Source organism: Rasamsonia byssochlamydoides (genome assembly GCF_041956645.1).
Source record: "Rasamsonia byssochlamydoides strain NRRL 3658 unplaced genomic scaffold VTN77scaffold_16, whole genome shotgun sequence".
NCBI classification, from domain to species: Eukaryota; Fungi; Ascomycota; class Eurotiomycetes; order Eurotiales; family Trichocomaceae; genus Rasamsonia; species Rasamsonia byssochlamydoides.
This window is the reverse complement of record NW_027192399.1, coordinates 166,416-188,944: the sequence shown is the minus strand read 5'-3', so window position 1 is coordinate 188,944 and position 22,529 is coordinate 166,416. Positions and strand designations below refer to the sequence as shown.

At 49.5% G+C, this 22,529-nt stretch overlaps 8 protein-coding genes and 1 non-coding gene across 9 annotated transcripts; 4 read left to right on the top strand and 5 right to left on the bottom strand.

The window, feature by feature from the left end:
* The first annotated feature begins 1,538 nt into the window (after nucleotides 1-1,538).
* Nucleotides 1,539-1,657, top strand: VTN77DRAFT_t41. Its single transcript has one exon. It is a non-coding gene; the product is annotated as a tRNA-Leu (tRNA).
* A 1,711-nt stretch (nucleotides 1,658-3,368) lies between these two features.
* On the bottom strand, nucleotides 3,369-5,977 carry VTN77DRAFT_2065 (uncharacterized protein; the record flags this gene model as incomplete). The annotated part of the gene is made up of 7 exons (XM_069417865.1): nucleotides 3,369-3,843; nucleotides 3,893-4,254; nucleotides 4,305-4,873; nucleotides 4,927-5,564; nucleotides 5,624-5,755; nucleotides 5,815-5,835; nucleotides 5,898-5,977. The coding sequence occupies 7 exons, from the start codon at nucleotides 5,975-5,977 to the stop codon at nucleotides 3,369-3,371; spliced, it is 2,277 nt and encodes a 758-aa protein (XP_069279545.1).
* Nucleotides 5,978-6,754: 777 nt separating this feature from the next.
* Nucleotides 6,755-7,980, bottom strand: VTN77DRAFT_2064 (uncharacterized protein; the record flags this gene model as incomplete). Its single annotated transcript, XM_069417864.1, has 2 exons — nucleotides 6,755-7,603; nucleotides 7,705-7,980. 2 exons carry the CDS (start codon nucleotides 7,978-7,980, stop codon nucleotides 6,755-6,757), a joined length of 1,125 nt encoding a protein of 374 aa, XP_069279544.1.
* A 640-nt stretch (nucleotides 7,981-8,620) lies between these two features.
* On the top strand, nucleotides 8,621-9,358 carry VTN77DRAFT_2063 (uncharacterized protein; the record flags this gene model as incomplete). The annotated part of the gene is made up of 2 exons (XM_069417863.1): nucleotides 8,621-8,724; nucleotides 8,827-9,358. 2 exons carry the CDS (start codon nucleotides 8,621-8,623, stop codon nucleotides 9,356-9,358), a joined length of 636 nt encoding a protein of 211 aa, XP_069279543.1.
* Nucleotides 9,359-10,125: 767 nt separating this feature from the next.
* Nucleotides 10,126-14,149, bottom strand: VTN77DRAFT_2062 (uncharacterized protein; the record flags this gene model as incomplete). The annotated part of the gene is made up of 8 exons (XM_069417862.1): nucleotides 10,126-10,380; nucleotides 10,432-11,522; nucleotides 11,576-12,171; nucleotides 12,223-13,189; nucleotides 13,239-13,574; nucleotides 13,631-13,950; nucleotides 14,009-14,058; nucleotides 14,120-14,149. 8 exons carry the CDS (start codon nucleotides 14,147-14,149, stop codon nucleotides 10,126-10,128), a joined length of 3,645 nt encoding a protein of 1,214 aa, XP_069279542.1.
* Nucleotides 14,150-14,892: 743 nt separating this feature from the next.
* Nucleotides 14,893-15,606, top strand: VTN77DRAFT_2061 (uncharacterized protein; the record flags this gene model as incomplete). The annotated part of the gene is made up of 1 exon (XM_069417861.1): nucleotides 14,893-15,606. The coding sequence occupies one exon, from the start codon at nucleotides 14,893-14,895 to the stop codon at nucleotides 15,604-15,606; it is 714 nt and encodes a 237-aa protein (XP_069279541.1).
* Nucleotides 15,607-15,922: 316 nt separating this feature from the next.
* On the top strand, nucleotides 15,923-17,475 carry VTN77DRAFT_2060 (uncharacterized protein; the record flags this gene model as incomplete). Its single annotated transcript, XM_069417860.1, has 4 exons — nucleotides 15,923-16,343; nucleotides 16,398-17,043; nucleotides 17,098-17,315; nucleotides 17,375-17,475. 4 exons carry the CDS (start codon nucleotides 15,923-15,925, stop codon nucleotides 17,473-17,475), a joined length of 1,386 nt encoding a protein of 461 aa, XP_069279540.1.
* A 351-nt stretch (nucleotides 17,476-17,826) lies between these two features.
* Nucleotides 17,827-19,506, bottom strand: VTN77DRAFT_2059 (uncharacterized protein; the record flags this gene model as incomplete). Its single annotated transcript, XM_069417858.1, has 1 exon — nucleotides 17,827-19,506. The coding sequence occupies one exon, from the start codon at nucleotides 19,504-19,506 to the stop codon at nucleotides 17,827-17,829; it is 1,680 nt and encodes a 559-aa protein (XP_069279539.1).
* Nucleotides 19,507-20,196: 690 nt separating this feature from the next.
* VTN77DRAFT_2058 (uncharacterized protein) lies at nucleotides 20,197-20,502 on the bottom strand (the record flags this gene model as incomplete). The annotated part of the gene is made up of 2 exons (XM_069417857.1): nucleotides 20,197-20,385; nucleotides 20,440-20,502. 2 exons carry the CDS (start codon nucleotides 20,500-20,502, stop codon nucleotides 20,197-20,199), a joined length of 252 nt encoding a protein of 83 aa, XP_069279538.1.
* Between the last annotated feature and the right edge of the window lie 2,027 nt (nucleotides 20,503-22,529).

The window sequence follows — 22,529 nt, the reverse complement described above, 5'->3', positions numbered from 1 at the left end:
AATCAATCAATCAATAAATCAATCAATCATCACTGGGTAAAGTAACTTGTCGATGGTAGCTCATCCATCCACCTCCACTCTCGTCTTTATTTTTTTTTCATCATTTTACTATGCATGTGGTTGTTATTTGAGGGTACTGTACGGGCTACATATTGATTGAAATATGAATATGAATATGAATATGAACAAGTAAGTGGGAAAGGGAGGCAATAATTAATCAATCAATCAAGCAAGCAAGCAAGCAAGCAATAATGACTGACCTACCTACCTACTTATAAATTATCCAGCTAGCTACCTGTCTATCTATCTATCGAGCAGAGAAAGAGCAGAACATCACGGCGCAGAATTAAATAGAACAGGTCGGAATAGAATAGAAGAATAAAAGCAGCATGATTACCTACCGTAGCAATAGTATGTATGTACGGAATCTTTGTTTCTTTCTAAGTTTTGCGAACGCCGTCATTGAAAAAAAAAGACGACAATATCGGGATAATCATCACTGTTCTGACCCTTTCCTTTCTCACAACCATCAATATCTCCCTTCTACAATGTAAAATGACTCTACTCTCCTCCTTCACCTTCCAACATTCATCTTGATCCCGCCGTAGGAAACATATGAACTATTTTCATTACCGATCCATATTATTAATGTTCTCCTTTGGGCATGCATGGATGGTGCCGGCAGGTTACTTTTACCATCTGCCGATCGAAACAGGATTGAGTGCCTTGCGGTTCCGTCATAATCCGGAATATGGTTCTTGGGGGAAAGAGTCCCAATGACCATAAGGGACGTCGACCGGGTTCGGAGAGCCAGTGAGGTTCGTTCAGCTTTGATGCAGGCATTTTTTTTAACCTCCTCTTCTTATTCAGCTTTTTTCTTTGGGATGGTCCTAAGTTTTTTAATCAAATCGATCAGTAAACATTAAATTAATCTTGATACTACAGCTTTCCTAGCTAGGGAGAACTGTTTTCTAGCCACTGTGAAGCCTATACGAAAGGCCCTATAATATGTGCTATAAAGCTGAATATAAATCCCCTCCAAAATTAATAGTAACCCTTATATAAGAGGGCTTTATAAGGCTTTAGTAAACAGGGCTAAAGAAACCTCAGGTGGCCTTATAGCATATCTGCAGGGGCTTTATAGAGGGATTTTTATGTGAGAGAGCTTTATCATCAATCTCCATTTACCATCAGACAATAACAACAACAAAAAAAAAAGGACAACTAAATCAACGAAAGGTATCCCTCTCAGGTTGCCTAATCGGGTGTAACCTAGCGCTGGTCGGGGGATACTCTTTCTCAGGTTAATCTTCTGGGGTTGGGAAATAAGAGGGAGGGATCTTAACTCGGGAATTTCCTATTTTTAACTATGAATGAGTCTTTTAACATCTTTAGGGGTAGGACCTCTGACGAGATGCGGCCCAGTGGTTACATTAACACTGTCATTTCAAGGAATTCGATTGAACAAAGTTAATAAGGAATACTTTTTCTGAATATGGTCTAATGACAATTGATTGCAATGTCGGAAGCACTGGTATGGCAAGATGGCCGAGTGGTTAAGGCGTCGCACTTAAGTAAGCACTTACTGCTGTAAGCACTTACTGCTTACTGCTATGCGATCCAGAAATGGACGTGGGTTCGAACCCCACTCTTGCCAAGACTTCTTTTTGCCCCTTTGCAAGTAGGGCTTATCAGTAGCCAAAGGGTGCTGGCTCGTTCTAAGTTTATATAAATAACCCAAGTGAGGAAACTATCCTGTCCATTTTTCTTTTTTCTTTTGTTTTTCCTATGTGATACTCTCATCCTCAGCTAGATTACAACAATGACCTAGTATTAATCTCTTGTTAAAGAATGATTAGCAGTATGCAACTACAAGCTTGCAGAATGCAAATAATATGGCCAGGCAGTCGGATGGATACCTAGATAGAATTTGCTCACCTCCTGTGTATATACAGAAGTGATAGGTTCAATCTTCATTCTGTGACAGGACTATCACAGAATCATGACTTTCCTCTATGATGCAAAATTACGTGATGGTCAGCTCCTCTAGGTCACTTGCTTAGCCAACCTGACCTTCTCCCACCTTAGTAGGCTGGAGATTCTGTCCATGGTGCAAGAAACATGGACATATCTTTTCTGGTTGACCAACTGCGGCTCCATGTAAGAATTGTCATAAGAAGGGTCATAAAGCTGGATACTGCCGAGACACAGCTCACCACTTCAAGTATCTAACTTCTTCATGTTAATGCGGTTAGGTGCAAAACATGTTGAATCTCCATTTATTGAATTTGGACAAATTTCAACTGTCTTATATTTCACTCTAAGGCAATAGTTTAAACTCTTTTTGATGCGTAGACTTCTTCAAGTATTCTATCTAATAAAGAAACAAAATACAAGAAGATGTAAGTCTAGTCATGCTAGATAGGATTTACTCAAGTTGAAGTCCCACAATGGTGTCTAAAGTGGAAGAATAAGTACTTGCGCCTTAATGTTAATGATTTCGAGAAAAAGCAAGTCAATAATGAGTACTCTCAACGAGCCTGATAAATTGGTTTCCGCCCTCCAAAGACAAGGAGGGAGCTTAACTTGAAAAGATACAGAAGTTGGTTGATAAGAAGAAGGAGAAGGGTCTTAAGAGTCTTGTTTCAATCATTCGTTTCAGAGGTGGATCAGAGAGGACTTCTATAACAGGGTCAAGTCACTTTCAATGAGCTTTCTTATAGATATGCTTGCTTGAGGTTTCTGAGCAGGACGGATGGCATTGAGAAGAGTAACGAATATGGTTGTAGACCACGCTGGAAACCATTAGTTTGCTGTCAATCTCTATCAGATCGCGCCGCCTCTATCTATCCCTGCTTTGAGCACTACTATGAAAAAAAAAGTGGCCTAGTTAGATAGTGAACTTTCGGAGGGACATTCTTGACGGACGAAAGTTTATATAAAGGATGTACTGTACATGTCCGTCACCTGCAACTTTATGTGGTTCAATTCAACCTAATATCGATGCTGAATTTGGAGTCACAGACAGGAGTCAGATACCCTAAGCTTTGGGCTAGAGAAGCCTGCGATGATGATCTAGCCGCTTGTCTGGCATTTCCAACTCCAAAAAAAAGGGACAAGGCAGGATTGTAGTAGGAAGTTACTTGGGTACAATGTATTCATTGACTTTTTTTTTTTTCATTATTTTCATTATTTCCACTCTCTCTACAGTGATCGATTAATAAAAAGTTTTCCCTCGTTCTTTTTCCTTTCTACTCTCTCATATACAGACGTAACGCCATCTGCCATCTGCCTTCTGTCTTAACAGAGACGTAACGGTAAGAGGGGACAAATGAAAATAAATAAAAAACAAATACGTAAGTAAACCGCTAAAACAGCGACAGGATATCCTCATTCGTCTTTTTCGGTTGGTTACTGCCACTGCCACTGGCTCCCGGTGATGTTGGGCTGGTGGTGTTATTGTCCCCCGACAGATCCAACCCTGCGAGCCCATTCAGTAGATCTCCATCCGCCGCGCCGCCGAAGCCGGTAGCACCTGTTGAGGGAGCTGCGGAGTCTCCTCCCCCGAAAACGCCTAGCAGATCATCCAGGTTGTTGCTGCTCGTTGGGGGTACGCCCGTCGTCGGGGTACCGGATCGGACGGGTGTGCCGGCCAGACCCTCCAGGCCGGACATGCCGCTAGGCGGCTCCTTCTGAGCCGACGCAGGAGCTGCGCCGTCAAAGTCGATATCAAGCAGGTTCTCGACGTTGCCTTGAGCTTGAGGTGGAGGAGCCGCTCCCGTGACGGCAGCTGCAGCGGCGGCCGCGGCCAATGGATTCTCACGGGCATTCTGCAGTTGTTCCCTGCGAGAGTCAGTATTGCTGTAAATAGTCTAAAAGTGAGGAGACATACTCGATAGCAGCTCTTTGCACGGCATCGGCGCCAAACCGGCCCTGACCCACGAATTGCTCCGGAGGCTTGTGGTACACGGACGCCAACGTCGATATCTCTTCCAACAGCTGATCCAGCAGAGCCGGAGGTAAGGACTGGATGGTCGTCGTGATGGGAGGTTTCTGCGAGAGGACGACGTTCTTCGCCGCGTTCGGGTCCGTGGTGTTCGAAAGCAGACGCCAGTAGACGTAAGCTCGATCTCGGATGTCTGGGTTGTCGTTCTCTGCTGTCGCCGCCTGAAGGACTTTCTGCACCAGGCCCTGAGCTTTGTCAGGCCTCTTCAAGAAGAGTTTCACCACAGCAGTCAAGATTTGCAATTGCGTCTACAGATCCGTTAGCAAATTAATACCACCTCAGATGCTGGACGACCAACCTGTGTGAACTCTTCATTGAATCCTTCAACGAATCCCGCCAAGATGTCACCTGCGTTGGTGATTTTTTCCGCATATTCACCGATAATCCAGATGATTGCACCCCGGGCGTTGGGCTCATCCAGCTCGTCAATGCACTTACATAGCGTCGGAATGATGCCCTCGTAGCCGGGGTATTTGCGGAGAATGTCCCGGATGACCACGATGGCCTCCTGGACGACGTAGTTCACCTTGGTATTGATCAGGTCCAGGAGAACATTGACACATCTCTCACTGGCGCTCTCGATCTTGATCGCAGTCTGGCCAATCGCCTTGACCGCCCTCCGCACAAAGTCCATGTCGACTTCGAGTGCGTACTCCTTCAATTCTGACAGGAGCTGGTCGACATTCCGTTCGTCGGCTATTCGGACCATGATCTCGAGTTTCTGGAATTTGACGTAGGGAGGGTCGTTGTATTTGCAGAAAAACACACGCAGTTCTCTGTTCAAAATATCCGGCTGTTTCTGGAGCAGCAGGTCGATGTTTCTCAGCGCGACGTATTGGACTTCGGGTGCAGACGAGACCAGAGTGACTTTTCTAGAGTTAGCAAAAAACACATCACACCACAACTATAGCGCCACCTACCTAGTGGAGGAGCCATCTTCTTAAGATAGGCTTTCTGCAGGTCCGGATTGATGTGTTTCATGTGCAAGAAGACGACCTTGACCGCCGCCAAAACCACGCTGGCGTTCACATGCTGGAATTGAGGAACGACTCTCTCACAGATGTGCTCGGATTCCTTGACGTCGGCCGTCTTGTACTGCGCCAGCGAGGTAAGAATCTTCACCCGACCCCACTCGGTACACTCGTTCAGGGCCATCAACAGCTTGCGCAGCGTGTTCGAATTGATCTCCAACGCCTTCGTCTCCGGAGCAGTCTCGGAGATCTCCGCCAGGGCCGTTACCGAATTCGCCACCACCATGGGGTTGGGGTCGCCGATCATCTCCTGCAACATCTCGAGGAACCCGTTTTCCAGACACATGGTTGGGTTGAGGTCGAACAGTTTGGCCACGCAGATTGCGGCCGTCTTGCGAACGTACGGCGACTCGTCTCGTAGCGTCTTCCGCAGCGGTTCCTCCATGTAGTCCACCATCTTGTCCACGCGGATACAACCCATCGTCCTGATGGCTAATGCTCGTATGAGGGGGTTGGGGTCTTCTGAATCTTGTACGAAGGTATTGACGGCGAGAATGCAGAGGTCCGGATGCGACTTGGCATAGTTCCTGAGTCTTCTGTCAGAAAAAAGTGACCGGACAGACAGGACGTAAGGACATGACCTTACATTAGGTAGAGGTATACGAGTTTCTTCTGGTCGAGGTCGTTGGTCGCGATATTCTTCAGGACGTCGGGAAACAGCGCGGACACGTCTTTGCCCAACGTCATGGCCATGATGGTCTTTTGGATGGCCTCTTTCCTATAAAAGTATAAGTATGCTGATTTCAGCCAGTCGCCAGATTTGTATCTCCCGCATACCGTTCATATGCATATTGGGATCTGAGAGCAGGTCAGTTAGCATTATCCCACGCAAGCACGAAACTCGACTCGAGGTGTCCTACACAAGGCCAGCCCTCAACTCAAAAGTCTCTCCCTTCCTGGGCACCGTAAAGGCGCCCCGTAACCGGTTGATCGCAGACATTGCGATGGAGGCGCTTCAGCAGCGACAAGGTCGCGCCGGACGTGAGCGTGCTTGTAGATGAAACCGCGGGGTGTGCGGAAAAGCGACAGAAAGTTCGGCAATAACAAAGTGAGGAGAACGTGCGCGGCTCGAGTTGAGTAAAGTTGACTTGTCTATCGCATTATTACCGGAAGATGCGACAGACACGAGGTGGAGGGTTTATTATTGCATTTGTACCGGGTGTCCAGGTGTCAAGAATATGTCCGATGCTTGGTGGCTCCAGCGATCCACTCGAACCGCCCATCCAAAGCTTACTTAGTTCATTTACCTCCCCGACTCCCCGCTGTTCACTTACTCCGTACCTCCATCTGTCCTGCTAGATACAAATACGCTAGCTGGTCTGTCAACATGGTAAGTACTATATACATATCCTGTCTAAGTCACGATCTGACTGTGCAGGCCAATCTCCCCAATCTGCGTCGCCTGTTCGTCGAAGCACGGACAGAAGCCGAGGAAAATGAATACTCGAGGACGGCTGTAAGCTTTCCCAATGAGTGGAATCTGGGTATTTCTCTGGCTGACATCAAGCGCAGTTCTACAATTTGGTGCTGTTTATCTCCTCTGTCGCTGTGTTCAGCTTGGTCGCCCAGCGCATGAGCGGGGGAAAGCCGCATAAATGACTGCAGGCGACAGCATTGTGATCTGTTCACATTTCGATACTATATCGCATGCGGATCGTTACATATAAAATGAAGTTATGTATATCAGTTGTCCAACATTCTATGACCGAAGGACAGCTCAATCCGTCTCTTCACCGTCTTCTCCCAAGAACGCCAGGCTCTTGAGCCCTCGTGCAAGTCTTTTCCTCGGCCTTCCCTCGTTATCACTCTCCTCCCCCGCACTCCCCGTCCCCCATCGACGGGCCCCTTCTTGCACCAGCTCCAGATCAGCTTGGAGTTCCCTCCGTTCTCGGATCTGTCGTGCTTTCTCGAGCGAATATCGCCCTTTCATCCCAGCATCCTCGAGCATCTTTTTCAGATGCTTGATCTTTGCTTTGGCCGTGTCGTATGGAGCCAGCTCTCGAGACCACATCTTGCGGATCCCGCACTTGACCAGCCAGCCCTGTAGGCGCTTGATCTCTGCCTGATCGGGATCCAAATTCGGGTCCACTTTAACTGCCCCTTTCCTCTTCCCTTTCTTCGTCGGGGCGTCTGCGCTCTTTTGCCGTTTCTGCTGTGGTTTTGGCGGTTCGTCGAGCACGACGGACATTTCACTTTCGGATGCCTCTTGATCCGCTTCTGTCTGCGCGGCCTGACCCTTGTCCGCAACGTCTGATTCCTCCGACATGATTTTCGTGGCAGACTCCGGTTTGGATTCCTTCTTAGGCGAAGCGCTTGCGCGTTTCGCAGGCTTTGGAACCTCCTCGTCGGTTGGTGGAACAGACGACTCCTCTTCCGATTCTTCAGTCTTTCGGCGCTTTTTAGGCTTGGGGGAATCTTCCGTTGGTGAGCGTTTGATCGGTTTGGCGGGCTTAGTCGATTTCGTCGGCTTCTCCTGTTTCACAGGCTTTTGTGGTGGTATAGGCTCGTCATCAGACGTCTCCTCCTCCACCTCTTCTTCTTCTTCTCGCGCTTTCATATGCGCTTCCTGCAGCATGAGATGCGTTAGCCGGCTAGCGCTGAAGTAACACCCAACGTATGCGTATATGTCCTGTAAAAGCAGAACAGAGACAAGATATCACCACGAACCGCTTCCTCTTTAATAATCCGATCACTCTTCTCCTTCCACCGCGCATCGCCCTTGAAAAACCCCTCCTCCAGTCCCAGCGCTTTCTCCGTCGCCAACCGCACCCGTCGCACCGTTACCTCCTCCAGGTTTCCGGTCCGGAACATGTTCGCGACCGTATCTCGTAGAGCCTTCTCTAGGCGCGCGTCGGATGGTATCTTTGGAGGTGTATTTTCCGATTCGGAGGACTGCGCCGACGACTCGTCGGTGGAGTCGTAGATGGCGAAGCGACGGGGCATGGCTTTCGTTCTTTTTTCTTTTCCTCTCGTGTAGGTAGGTAGGTAGATAGGTATGCTTTTTATTCTGTCTGTACTGTACTAAGTATGTACGCGCGCCGCGTCGAATTAATTCATTAATCGAGGAATTCTCGTAGATAGATCTGGTCAAAATACGCGGGTATTTTCGTATAATTCAAGTACAAGGATTAAGAAGAAAAAGAAAAGAAAAGAAAAGAAAAACGCATGCTAATGGTGCTGTTTTTTTCCGACGCGTTGCTGTCGTGGACTCGTTGATGGTAATGCGGAGGTGAGCCGCTGAGGAATGAGGCTTTGCTTGGCGGCATGATCTCATTTCTTTCTTCTAAGTAAGACTCCAATCCGGGGTTTGGCGGTACTGTGCCGAGCCGGTACGGAGATAATATTTATCATTATTAATCCCAGTTGAGCTTATCTTGTTTTAAAAAGAGAGTGGGCTTTTCTTCAATATTTATTTTATTTTTTTATTTCCTAAATCTATCACTCCGCATTCATCTGATTTGGTTGGCATCTCTTTACTCTTCACGGACCTCCGCGGAGCAATTCTTCATCCAACGGACGGAGCTCTGAGTACCTTACCTACTTAGCTGGACGGTGTGAGAGGACAGCAGTAATAAACGGCACAATGAGCGATCAAGTCCCTGCCGGTGGTAGTGCCTCGACGGCCAGAGACGAAGATACGAACAAGAAGCTCCCTCCAGGCGTGGTGCTGGACAAGGATGGGAAACCGTAAGTTCCATCCTGACCAAGGCTGTTACAGCGAACAGAACTCAAGAGACGAAATTTCGTACATGCGACTTAGACTAACATGACTGGTTACTTTCTTCCTAGATGTCGCCTTTGCACCTCTGCCGCATCCTGGCGCGCAATGGCTAAGAAAGCCTCTGCGGCTTCTCCTGCTGCAGCAGCAGCAGCTACGACCTCTGCCGCTGCGACCTCCTCCTCCTCGACCTCTACCACCACCGCCTCTCCATCGACACCACCAAGCGCCACGCCAACAACTCTCCCATCCGACTGCCCACCAGACGTCGAAACCCTCGGCCGCTCAACATGGACCTTCCTGCACTCCCTAACAGCCGCGTACCCCACCACGGCGACACCGGAGCAACAATCCGAGATGCGTTCTTTCCTACACCTCTTCTCCCGCTTGTACCCCTGTTGGGTATGCGCGGAGGATTTCCGCGCGTGGATGAGCGAGCCCGGAGGACGCAATGAGCCGCGCTTGGGAAGCCGCGCTGAGTTTGGCCACTGGATGTGCGAGGCGCATAATGCGGTGAATCGGAAATTGGGCAAGAAGGAGTTTGATTGCCGGTTTTGGGAGGAGAGGTGGAGGACGGGGTGGAAGGATGGACGATGTGATTGATTCGGTTGTTCAGAGAGAGTCAGAGCGTGTCTTTCTTGTCCCCGTGGTGAAAAGTATTAATTTACCATGAGAGAGACTCGTGGACACGTGGCATAGCTCAGGAACCGTTCTGGATCAGCTCAACTGTACGATACGATATATGGATGTCCATTCAGGCGCTTGCTTCGTGTTGATGTATATATAGGTGTATGATTTTGCTTTTGCATTGCATTGTTTGGCGAAAGGTCACTGGTGCTGGAAGGTACCTACACATCTCTCTACTCATAGATTGGAATTGGAATCTGGAAGCAAAAGAGATTTTTTGGGCATGTACATTATAGTATCACTATCTGCTGGGGGAAGAATGCGAAATCAAACGACATTTCCACTCTTCAGAGAAAGTTTCAAGAACGTGACCAGTAGAGTGACGACTCCTAGGAGGTACATATAGCGACTACTTTTCCAACAGATTAAACGGGCTAAGAGTTGAGATATTTTTTAAAAAAAAATGTCCAATAAGTACTGTTACCTGAGGTAATAATAGGGAAGAGGTATGTAAGTAAGTAATTCATCTCCATCCAAAACAAGTGTCAAGGCGCCACCACATCACACATCATCAATCTTTTCCCATTACAGGAGAGAGGAAGGAAGGAGAAGGAACTCAAAAAGAAGAAGAAGAGAAGATACACCTCTTTTTAAAATGTAAATGGAAATAATCGAACAGGAAACAAGAACCGTCAAGTCTTCATCTTCATTATCAATCTCTTATCTTATCTTATTTTAATCCTCTAACTAAGACCAGGCGCAAACAGTCGCAGACCGCTTGCTGGTGCCCCGATTTCCGTCACGTCCGAGATCCGGCAGATGGATCCCTTGTACTGTTCGTGGTACTTAGCTCCCGTGTACGGATCTGATACGCTGGGAGAACCGCTGTAGATAGGTGTGTAAGAGGCCGCGCAGATGTCGAATTCCGCAAATTGGTCGAATTCGATGTCGATCTTGTCCTGCGGGCTGCGCTCGCATTGAGCCTTGATCTTCTTGGCCTGGTGAAGGGTTAGCATGACGTCCACAAATATGAAAGCAACGAGACTTACCTGATCAAGGAGTTTCGCCGAACCGCCATTGGCCAGCATTCGGTTGGCAAAGCTCAACGCAGATGCGTAGTTCTTGTTGGCAAAGGCCAGCTTCATCGCTGCCATCAGAGCCAGCTGTCGGTGTGCAACTTCAAGCTTGGGAATGGTAAAGTATGCGGAAAGTTCAAGGCTCCTCTTCAGGTTTTCGGGCGTATCGGTTGGCAGGGAACGACGGTGCAGCTCAATGGACATGGCAAGGATGTATTCCCTGGCCGTCGCAATGATCTTCTTTGCTTGCTCAACTTCAGCCTCAGATGATACAGTGTTGACAAGCAAAGTGTGCAGAATGCGCTTGAAGATCTTGACACCATCCTCGAGCTTGTTTGCTCGCATGGCTGCATACCCCTCTTGCAGATCGACATTGGCAATCGTCTCGAGGTCCCGAGGGATGATGGGGAGCACCTTGCGGGAGTCGGTTTCGTCCACCGTTCTTCGGACGTAGTTCACCAAAGGAGGCAGTCCTGGAGTCGCCGGGAGGTACGTCCTGGACGCCTTGTAGATCTCAAGGAACCGTTCCTTCAGCGGGGCGAAGTTAACAGCACCCACTTGGCGGTTAAGAAGTTGCATGGCCGTGTCAAAAGAACCTGCTGCCACATGGTCGGCGGCCAGAGGAGAATTCCGAGCCCAAAGGTCAGCTTCCGAGCTGCCAGCCCCTGCTTCCACGCTGTCGACATTAACAAAATCGTGATCTTCTTCGACATTGATCTCGTCACCCATGTCCCATCCAGCGGCATCTTCTTCCTCTTCCTCAAGTGCCTCCTGGGCGGCAGCCTCAGCCTCTTCGGCTGCTTCCTCGAGCTCGTAGCCGTTGGCTGCACCCTCCTCATCCACGACGCCCACCTCTCCCAGCAGCGCCTTCTCGAAGGAGGAATGGCCAGCAGCCTTTACCGGCCAGTTGGCCTTGAACGTGGGAACAATCGGGCGTGGGACCTGAAGGGGCGCCCCTAAGGACGGCAGCTTGATCTGGTCTTCCGTGAGACCACAGGTCTCCAGGATAGCTTGCGCTTCTTCGGTCAAACCGTGCGCCTTGGCGGTCGCGTAGGCAAGAGGATCTAGATCAATTAGCAACAGTAAATGCGAAGAGCAGGTGCAGCACTACACGTACACAAATCAACTTCCTTGAACATCTGGATTCTGTCCTCGATGTCGCCACGGTAGATGGCATTCTGGAACCGGGAAGTAAAGTCTCCTCGGTGCTCGGCGATCTTGGCCATTCGTGAGAGCTTTTCTTGGTCGCCTGTAGATAGATACAAGAAGGAGAGCTTATCAAAGAGTCTCTGCTTCTGGTAGGTCATCTCCACGGTCTGGTGGTTGCCATGAGCAAGCGCTTCGGTTGCGAGTCTGCTCCAGAGCTTGGGGCGGTCGAGTTCCTTGGCCATTTCAATAGCGACATCGAGGTTACCACACTCGATGGCAAGTTCGAAACGAGTCTGAGGATCCTGGACGAATTGCAATGCGATCTCGGGGTAGCCTTTCTTCTGCAAATACGCGATGATGCTCTGCCCAACCAAGCTAGAAGTTTTGATGATGTGAAGCATTTCGTCATAGTTCCTCTTGACGAGGGCCAGTTTGAAGCGGTATTCAGTCGGATCGATTTCGAGGATCCTAGGCTTAGCGTTGCGATCAAGGCAGTAGACATTGCGTCCTTTGACTCTAACGAGGTAGACAGTCTGATCCAGGGTGCGGACAATGCCATTATCGCTGTAACCTGTCAGTTCCAAATCTGCTGGACCGCCAGAACAACAAACTTACCCGTTAAGAAGGGAGTACTTGACATGGTTGAGGGTGGAGTAAAGGAGCACGCCAGCATCATCCCACGTAGCACTCTTGATACGGATCGTCTCATGCAGAGTGCTCACTTGTTCGAGCGTCTTGGTGACAATGGTCACATTATGCTTGCTCAGCAAGGCTGCATAAAGACCGTCATTCGACCAGACGACATATTTCACGCCATTGACTGCCAGCTCGGCCAACTGCTTCTTCTGCTGGATGTCGAACAGCACCACTGACGTGGGCGTGATAAAGAGCAAACATCCCGTTCCGCCATAGTAGATGTCTGTCGTACCCGCCGGTGGCTTGAGCGTCTTGGTCGTGGAGTTGCTCAAGTCCTTGATATCCACAGTCTGGCTGGGCTGGTTGAACACAGCAAATCTATTTCGCGCCACGAAGACGGCAGAGGTACCCTGACCCCGCTTTATGTTGGTTGGCTCGACAGCACCCGTAGCATCCCTGGGAAGATGGATAAGCTCGTATGTCCCACTGTCGGCCGGAGAGGTGACAAGAATCGCCCGCTCAGCAGGGTTGTACGAAAGCGTTCGTGCCGGAACCCAGGGCGCGCCCAGCTTTCGTAATGAGAGCATGGGAGGCGATTCAGAGTTCTTCGTAAAGTCGTAACACTTGACGTGCTTCTCCTTGGTGACGTAGAAGAGCTGGTTCTGATATACAGTGGATGCCGGACGCTCTCTTTCTAGCTTGAACACCATTACACCGGTATCATGACCAGCTGCAAAGAGATTAATCTCCGGGTGCGCCGCGATCACCCAGAACCGATCCAAGTCGCGCTTGAACGACTGAACAGAGGTACGCTTGTTAAGATCCCAGACCCGGATGGTCTTGTCTTCGCCGACGGACAATATGAGGTCCTGATGTGGATGGAAGAGACAGGCAGAAGCATTCTGGAAATGGCCGCGGCAGGTGTCGACTTCCCATGCCTTGGTATCTGTCAAGTGTCAGAACAGGATCTAATCTATCCTCGTCGCTGCACTTACCACTCATCCTCCACAGTTTAACGAGTCGGTCGTCGCCGGCCGAAACAATCAACGGCAGAGTTGGATGGAACGCCACCCAATTCACACCCCTATCATGGCCCTCCAGCACAAACTTGACCACTGCATCTGTGTTCCCAAACATGTCTGCCTGGTTGGCGTTGGCTCGGGCCATTTGATCCTCGAAACTTAGGGAGGTCGGGGCGGAGTGTTTCTTGCGGAGGCCCGAGATATCCCAGACACGGACAGATTGGTCCAACGACGCCGAAACAATGAGGTCCTCCTTAGGATGGAATTGCGCGCACATCACATAGTGGTTATGGCCGGTCATCGTGCAGACTGCGGGCCGCGGTCAGGAGGGCAGAAGCAGTTGGTTGATCCCGGGAATCACTTACTCAGAGACCTGTTCTGCCAGTTCCAAATTCTGATGGTCTGGTCATCGGAACTGGACAAGATCCAGGGAAGTTCATGATGGAAGAAAACCGTCCGCACGTAGTCCAGATGCCCATTGAGTGTGAACAGGCATCTGCGAGTCTGGTAACTCCAGACCTTGATCTTGTAATCATCTCCTCCGGAAACAAAAAGCGGTTGAGTCTTGTGGAAATCAATGCCACGAACAGGGCCATCGTGTTCCTCGAAGCGGTCAATGAGCGTGCCCATACGGTAGTCCCATAGCTGGATCGTGGAGGAATGAAGCGACACGAGGATCCATGGCCTGTTATACCAATGTCAGCGCGCATAATCTCAAACCCCTTCCAGCGCAACCAGCTGACCGTTTCGGGTGGAACGCAATGCCCTTGGCCCGCGAGGACTTGGACTCGAACTACGTAGAGATTGGCATTAGCATAGACAAGCAGGTTAAGCGGCCAAAGGGGGCAACATACCTTGGTGAGCATGTTCGGAGAGGACTGCATCTTCAGCGAAGGGTGGCCGGAGCCGCAGCCTAAAGCAGCACGCTCCGCAGGCCAGTCAGTGGAAGAAGGCTATGGTGTGCACCGCATCAACTCCAACGAGGGCAATGAGGTGGTGCAGGAGCGATTGCAAGCTGCGTCTGGAGACTGGACATGCCAGCTTTCCTTCCAGTAGGTCGGCGTCCGCTGGTACGTGTACTTATTGTGCTAAGCGAGTGGAGCTGGCCAATAACAGCGATGGCGCCCGCGGGCTGAGCCTCAGGGGAGTCCGGAGTCATACATATGGAGTACTTCTTCTTTCATCGTTCTCTCCAACAGCAGACGCTGAAATGGAACCGTTCTTTTATCTTCGCTTTTGCTGGCTGAATCATTGGTCTACTAGCAGATTCTGGTGAAATCGCGGATAATGCGCTGCTGATTGCTGCTAATTCAAAATGCTTGCGACGGTTATTATTGGTGCCCCGCATTATTGACTCCATCAAAATTTCTCAACAGTCCTCAGATCCATGAATCTATCTATATCGTACACAAATCCTTCTCTTTTGATTGGGTGTACGCTTTGATCGGTCATGCTATGATCATCCTTCTCACGTGCTTATCTTGACTGTTAAACCTGGCTGATGATGTTTGATGCAAAGTTGCTGGCAGAGAGACCGCAATATACATCTTTGAGATGCGCCATCGAATAACAGACAATCCTTTCCGTCGGTGAGGCCTTCTACCCGTACCCTATTGGCCTGATAAGTATGGGAAGAAAGCCACTTATAAAGGAGCCTCTTTACCATTCTCCTGGTCCCTCGTACGAGCGCCATGGGCGACTAGGCTCTTGTCCTCCATCCCGCTCGCGCGATGAACGAAGGAGTCGACCTTCGGATACTCGGAAAGGGGACACTGCACCCATTGAAGAGGTAGCCCCGGAAGATATTTTAAGCCAAGATCCAGGTTATGATGCCGATGTGGAAGTGGTCCGGCCATATGCCATCGAAGAGCCGGACGACGATGCAGAACAGACCCCTACATCCACATCAACAAGGCCCAATACTCCGAGGTTGTTGGACTCTGCAGAATATTGGCAAACCGAACTGGTCAATTCTCTGCGAGACCTCTATTGTGACTCAGACAGCAATGACTCCCATCCATTGGCGAGGCAGAAACGTGGAAGAAAAAGGAAGACAGCCACTGCATCATCGCCATACCAGAACCCTCATCTGACAGCCCCCGAGATGAGGTTACAGGATGTTGATCTGCGACCCGACGGTTCATTCGCCAGTCCCAAAAGAATGCGGAGGAGGAGTAGAAGGTCGGGGGAAGACTTCGCGACTGTTCACAGCGCTCTCTCGACTGCTGACAGTGAGCTTGGCTCTTCGCGGTTGTCTCCGGAAGCTAGTGGCATAGAGCCAGGAAGATATCCTACGAACAGCATACCAGCGGGCGATCAGATGGATATAGATCCTACCTAGACACGGCCAGTGTCAATGCTAATAACTCCTCTCTCCAATCTGCTGTTGCTGGCAGCTTCCTCAGTCAGATATCCCGATCACGCGACTGTACGTTTGCTGTGTTTGAGAATAAGATTATATAATCAAATGGAACGTTTGTTCCTTACGAATAGGGGTGACGTCAGGCATCCCTCATGGAGATGCCATTCGTATGACTGGCAGCTGTCTCTTCACTTTCCTTCTTTCTAGTCTCCAGCATGTCCTGATGCTTTCAGTGCGCCCCATTCTTGTTGTCCTGTCACATCGAGCTCGAATACTGCCCGTTCACCATCCCAAAATGGCCGCCAGTAGGACATCCACACGCCAAGCCGCGGTCAAGGCCAATCAAGCTCTTTCCCAAGGCGCAGCTGGCGCGAAACGGAAAGGAGCCACGGCGAAAGGACGGGCTCCGAAGAGAGAAAAGAAAGACGAGGAGACCAAGGCGGAAGGGGAGGATAAGCAACCGACTGTGACTGAGGGGACGTCGAAACAAAAGGCTCTCGAGGTGTGGTCGGAGGAACAGCCTGTAGAGGAACCACAAGATCAACGTCCTAAGACTCCTGAAGAAAGTCTTGAAAGAAGGCCTGAAGAGAGACGTGAAGAGAAGCCTGAGAAGCCTGAGGAAAGACCTGCAGAAAGACCTGCAGAAAGGCCTGAAGAAAAGCCGGAAGAGAAGCCCGAAGAGAAACGTCCAGAAAAAGAACTTCCCAATGGTACAGGTAAGACTGCTTCGAAGTGTCAATTCAGGAAAAGTGTGGCTAATTGCGCTGTAGCGCGTGAAGAGAAACCAGCTCCTTCTGGGGAAGAGACTCGTCCGAAAGAGCCAGCTGCGGCCGGCACCGCTGTCAGAGACTCCCCCAAAAGGGAAGAGATTGTTCCCTCCAATCTGCTGGAGAAGGGTATTATCTACTTCTTCTTCCGTCCTCGTGTCAATGTGGAGGATCCGAACAGCTTTGGTGACGTTGCGCGAAGTTTATTCATCATGCGACCGACACCGCGCGGTGCAACGCTGGAACAGGGGCCCATTGGCAGTGATGACAATTGTCGATTGCTTATACTGCCGAAGAAGAAATTCCCAACATCGGGCTCAGAACGGGAAATGGGATTCGTGGAGAAAGCGGGAGTTTCGCTAAAGACTTTGCGAGAGACCTTCATTACAGGAGGGAGTTATGAGACGCAGACGCGTGGGGGACGTACAACGCCCGAGGCGAAGCCCTATGCGGAGGGCGTTTATGCAATCACCAGGACGACTCGCGCCTCGCATCTCGCGTACATCCTGACGATTCCCTCAGAAGTCGGCGATATCCAACAAGACTTTGGTCTGCACAATCGCGGCAGCTTTGTTATTCAATCGAAGAATCCCAAGTATCCAGGTCCATCTTATGCACGGTTGCCTAAGGATCCCGAGTATCCAGAACAGTAAGACAACCAGCTCAGCATTTGAGAGGACTGCGAAAAGGCTGACGATGACAGTGTGCTCGAAAAATTCGCTGACCTTCGATGGGTGCCCGCAGAGCCGGAGTTTCTGAACTATCCGAACGCCCAGTTCCTGATGATTGGCGAGGCACAAGACGACCTCGGCAAGGGCGGTATCTCTGAAGCGGGCGGCAAGGAACCTAATCAGGAGCAACCTGGTGAGGAGCTTCAGAAGTTCGAAGATGAAAATGAAGAACGGATCGAAGCACTGAAAGGTGAGTTTCCTAGAGCTTTGCAAATTGATCGCTGCTTTACTGACCAACCTCTACTCTAGGTGATCACAGTGTGTACGAAGATCTGGGCATGGACGCGAAGAACTATCCTAAAGTGCCGACGACTTGGGATACTCAGTGGAGAATCGCAACTCCTGCCTAGTGAAGCCATGTCGTGTATGCCATGTACGAAGCAAATGAGGGAGGATAGGTGATCGTGCCAGAATATATCTTTTTTTGGCTGGCAAATCCTGGACATTGGACATGAACGTATCATTATATATCCTAGCTCGGAAGAAGTGGATATATACAAGGAAAAGTTATGATTTTTCATTCTTCATTTTCATTTTTACTAGATATGGATACAGAATAAAAATAATCATCATTAACTCTTGCAGGCTGATCTGATTGACAATATCCTAGTCATTAAAGTGGGAGATGGATGCAAACTGTCCCCTCTATCTATGCAGTCGTGGTCGTGGTTATGATCATCATCATCAGTAAGGGCGTCGCATCATAATTTGTTGGCCCCTTTCTGCTGCTGCTCTTCCTGGGCCATCTTCTGCAAGGTTTGTTTGGCCCAGGCTGCGGCGTTTTCACACGCCTCTCGAGGCCGTCTTTTGTATTGGAGAAGGAAGCCCTGCAGAGCTGCCAGGCTGAGTCGTTTCTCTGGGATTGAGGACGCGAATTGCTGGGCTAGAGATTCCATGTCTAGGTTCTCCTCTTCCTCCTGCTCCTTTTGAAGGAGTGAGATGCCATTGTTATTAGATGATGGTGTAGACGCGTGTGTCGACGTGCCTGCTGCCGCCCTCGGACCTTCATTGTACATGCTCAGAAACAGCTCACGCATCTCTTCCCGTGACGGCAGCTCAAAGACGACGTGCATGTCAACTCGTCCCGGTCGGACAAGCGCCTTGTCCAGCGCCTCGGGCGAGTTGGTGGTCATGATGAGAATGCGGCCCTCCGGCGACGACACGCCATCAATGGCGTTCAACAGGCCTGACAATGAGATGGACACGCCGGGAGCGGGTCCACTGTTGTTATTCGCAGCTGACGGCTGGATCAAACTCATGAGATCGTTTCCATCCGGTTGGGTGTTGACTCCCCTTCTTCTTCGCTGGTTTCTTGGACCTTGCGATGAATCGCCATTGTCTGGACGGGTGAGACCAGCCGCGTCAACATCCTCCAACAGGACGATACAGCGCGGGGGAATCTCCGACATGAGTCGCATCAATTGAGATTCGTTCAGATTGGGGTCCAGCAGGTTGAGGACGTAGATATCAAGCCCGAAGATGCCCGCCAGAGCAGACGTCAGACTCGTCTTGCCCGTGCCTGGCGCGCCTGAAAACAGATAGCCCCGACGATAGGGGATGCCGTGGTTAGCGTACCATCGGCGCGTGTGCGGGTGGAGGTACTCGTTGATATCCTTGAGCAGGGCCTGTTTCTTCTCCTTATCGAAGATGACGGTGGAGATGTCGCGCGATGGCCGGGCGCTGAACTTGGACCAGCGCAGAACGTCCCGAACGTTGGAGATGGCGCGGAAGATGCCGGTCGTGGTCCTGGTCCGTTCGAGGTTGTACAGCTGCGCCTCCTCCATCAGGCGCTGCAGGGGCGCGGTGGAGAGGCCCAGGCATTGAAGCTGGATGTAGCCGCGCTCCTTGGGCAGCGGCAGGAGCTGGTTGCCCGAGTTGACGCGGTGCTTGAAGAGGATCCAGGTTCCGTGGCGGCGGAACAGGTGAGTGCCCTGGAAGGGCTGGAGACTGATCGGGGAGCGTCCGACAATGGAGCGATAGCTGATGAGGTTATTGGGATCAGGCTCCGTCAGATGCTGTCCGCCGCCGCCGCCCCCGATCATCGACTTGAGCGCCTCCTCTTCATCTTCCCACGAGCTCTTAGCATTGCTGACGGCGCGGACAGAGCGATTCAGGAACTGGTGGTCCGCCATCCAGCGCATGAGGTACCCGTACAGCGGATCCTCGTCGTCGATCCGGACCGTCGACCCGCACACGTCGACGAGGTATTTGTAGCTGTAGCTGAGCGCGTACCGGAAGAAGGTGGACAGCCCGACAATGAGCAGGCTGATGTTGACCAGCGTCACGGGGTCGACGCCGACGACATCGTGGACCAGGTCCAGCAGCTGCGAATAGCCTGGTTTGAGCAATCGGGCGGCATCGCGAGAGAGTGGGAGAGACATTCTGCCAAAGACGAAGTAAACCTGTCTACTGGCTGTAGGAGACTTCATACATTTCCTGATATATATAGTATTTGAATAGCGGGCAACCAAGCCCGTCTCTGCATACTTGAGTACTCCATACCGTAAGTCGGGGAGTTACCTGATGAGATTTAACCATTTTTGGTTAGGTGCCATACTCGCTGCTTTATTGACACAAATTCAAAACTATATAGACTATCAGCCTCTCCTAGTTCAATATTCCCTCTCTAATATCCCTATTTTCCTCCAATTTGTTACTGAACCAAGTATTTCCCCTTCTTAGATACGCGATTTTTTGTCCTTCCTAACCCCCATATCTAGAATAGTTAGCAATAACTGCGCTCTACTGGTCATTCTAGGCATATAGATCCATCCTTCGTCCATGCGATAGTAAGGCATAGAATAGGTTGAGAATTTGCTCCCTATAAATGTGGTTCTTTTTCTAAAAGTCCTGACCAAACCGCCAAACTACAGGAAGTTTATCCGTTAAAAGTAACATTTTCGGAATGACAAGGTATAGTGGCCTGAGCATCCGCAGCATACGCCATACCCGCAATACATCGTTAACAAACTTTGACAAGCCACTTTTCGATTGCTGATGAAACGTCTGTACTACCGTCTTCAGCGAAACACCGGATTTCCTCGACTTCATCGAACCATTGGTCAATCTCTTCACCCATGCCTGTTATGTGCAAGATTTTGAGCAATGGCAGCGTGAGTGGCCAGTATGGTCTTATCAGGTACTGGAGTTAAGCCTTTGTCGCGAGATGAGAACCTGACAACCCCATCCTTTGGCAAAACCATTTCGTACAATGTCGGAAAGTTTGAATAAGTTCGAATCTTATAGGCGTTTTCTTCATTCTGTAATCGATTCTCAGCACAAGCAACCTGTCCAGTGGATATGATCAAACCTACTGTTTCCTCAAAAGCCATTTCAAACGATCCCAAAGCACTGTGAAGATCGTGTATTAGAGTCATGGCATTTGTTGGATGATTGATGACTGACGGTTCACGGATGTCCAGGACCTTTTCGATGGCTGGGAAATATCGATGCAGAGATTCGCGCAGCCGTCGGCAGGCAGATTATCAAGAATGTCACTTAGCTGTTTATCTGTCTTGTCCTTGTCGTTGATCTTCCCATAACTTTGGAGCCTCGACTTTGCGCGTGTTTGTTCATCTTCAGATAGACCACCAAGCGCAACTTGCCCTTTCTCAGCCTCGATCGGATCCTCAGGATGCTCCACTTGGGGGATTCTGGCAGGTCCAGCGGGATTCTCTTGTTTGACTAGGGGTTCATCCCTAGCAGGACTAGTACTCACTGCCTCAGGATCTGCTTCCCGCCGTTGCTTCTTCTTTTCTTCGTGGGCTTGGCGAGCTGCCCCTGACAGGGGCCTCTTCGATTTCACCATCCTCCCCTTGAGCAGCCAATGGAACTGTCAAACGAAGGACTTGGCAACACCGACACTGGAGGATGTGGGGAAATTCATCTGGCTCTCGGAAATGTGGGTGTTAGTAGGGCCAAACCACTTCCGGTACCAAGGCACACGACGCAGTGTTCTGTACCGGGGGGTTTCTAGAAACGATCAATTGACGGTAATACGAGGTTCTTTTAGCTGTTTTCCTGTACTCAATCGGGATTCAATCGGGATGGCATCTAGGTATGTTGCCTAGATTTGGGGTAGACCGAGCGATGAGCGTTTATTGTTGGTACTAAGGTTTTGACCCAGAGGCGGGCTGTTGGCGCTTAACCACTGGTGCAGCAGGAGACAGTCTATGTATATATATATCCCAGGCTGGATGTCACGGGCCTGACAGCTCATAATTGCTATCTAATATCTAGAGTAGCCAACAAGAAGTCTTAATAGTGAAGAAAAGGAAACAAACCTAGGGGGAGCTTATATATTATGAGCAAGTGGTTCACAAGTAAGAGCTAATTAGAGTATGTAGGTAGCAAACTAATCAGTGATTCAGTAGGCTCTACTCCATATTTGAGGTAAAAAGTTATACAGGGTCCTGTATGATCTTCACAAGGGCTCAGCCTGAGTCCCCCCCCTGTGGGCTCTAGCTTGTGACACTGGAGTTGGGTAAAGTGATATCACTCTTGCCAGTGATAGGTTTGAGTCAGTGTCTTCCCTGGTCAAAGCTGGGTAGAGTGAGGGTTTAGGTCAATCTATCACTTTACCCAGCTTTTGGCACAGGATACCAGCCTAGTATAGTATATATTGGGTTGTATTAAATAGGCCCTAGGCTGGAAAAAGTGAGAGGTTCACTCTTGCCAACTAGCAGTCATATTATATTTATATAAAAGAGTCATACAAAGTGTTCATATGAAACCAATATGTGGCCAGTTCGTGTCAGCTAAGGGGTTGGACCAAGTAAGGATTTGATTGACCATTAATTCTCACTAGTATTCTTGAAAGCTCATGACCTAAAGGGTAGTTTTTGCCTGTTCATCATTATCAGTCAGAGTCAGATTAAGAGGGGGAAGAAAAAAATAAAGGTCGACAAAGCAAGCTTTTTCAACCTTTGCATGGTAATCATTACTTTCTACAGGATATTGGCAAGAGAGATAGGTATATATTTGTCTTCCCTTTCCCTCCATTCATTCTCTTCTCCAACTATTGTAGTTCATCGAGTTGACTGGTTTAACTATATCGCCCAGTATCAATATCTAAATCGCGATACTATCACCTCCCAGTTGCTACATCTAATACAGAATCAACAACTTCCTTTTCCTTTTCCTTTTACTTTTCTTTCTTTCATTATTTTTTTTTAAAAAAAGTATGTCCCTCTTTTGTCTGTTTGTGATTCTCATCCCCGGTGCTTGTCAAATAACAGTATGTGTATATACCTTTAAGTGCCTAGTACCCTAGTACCCATATCTAAATCACGAATCGTGATATTATTACCAGTTGCTCCATCTGATACTGCAGAGCCAATACTTCTTCGTTTTTTCCTCTCTTTTCTTTTCTTTTCTTTTTTCTTCTTTTGCTTTTTTCTTTTTC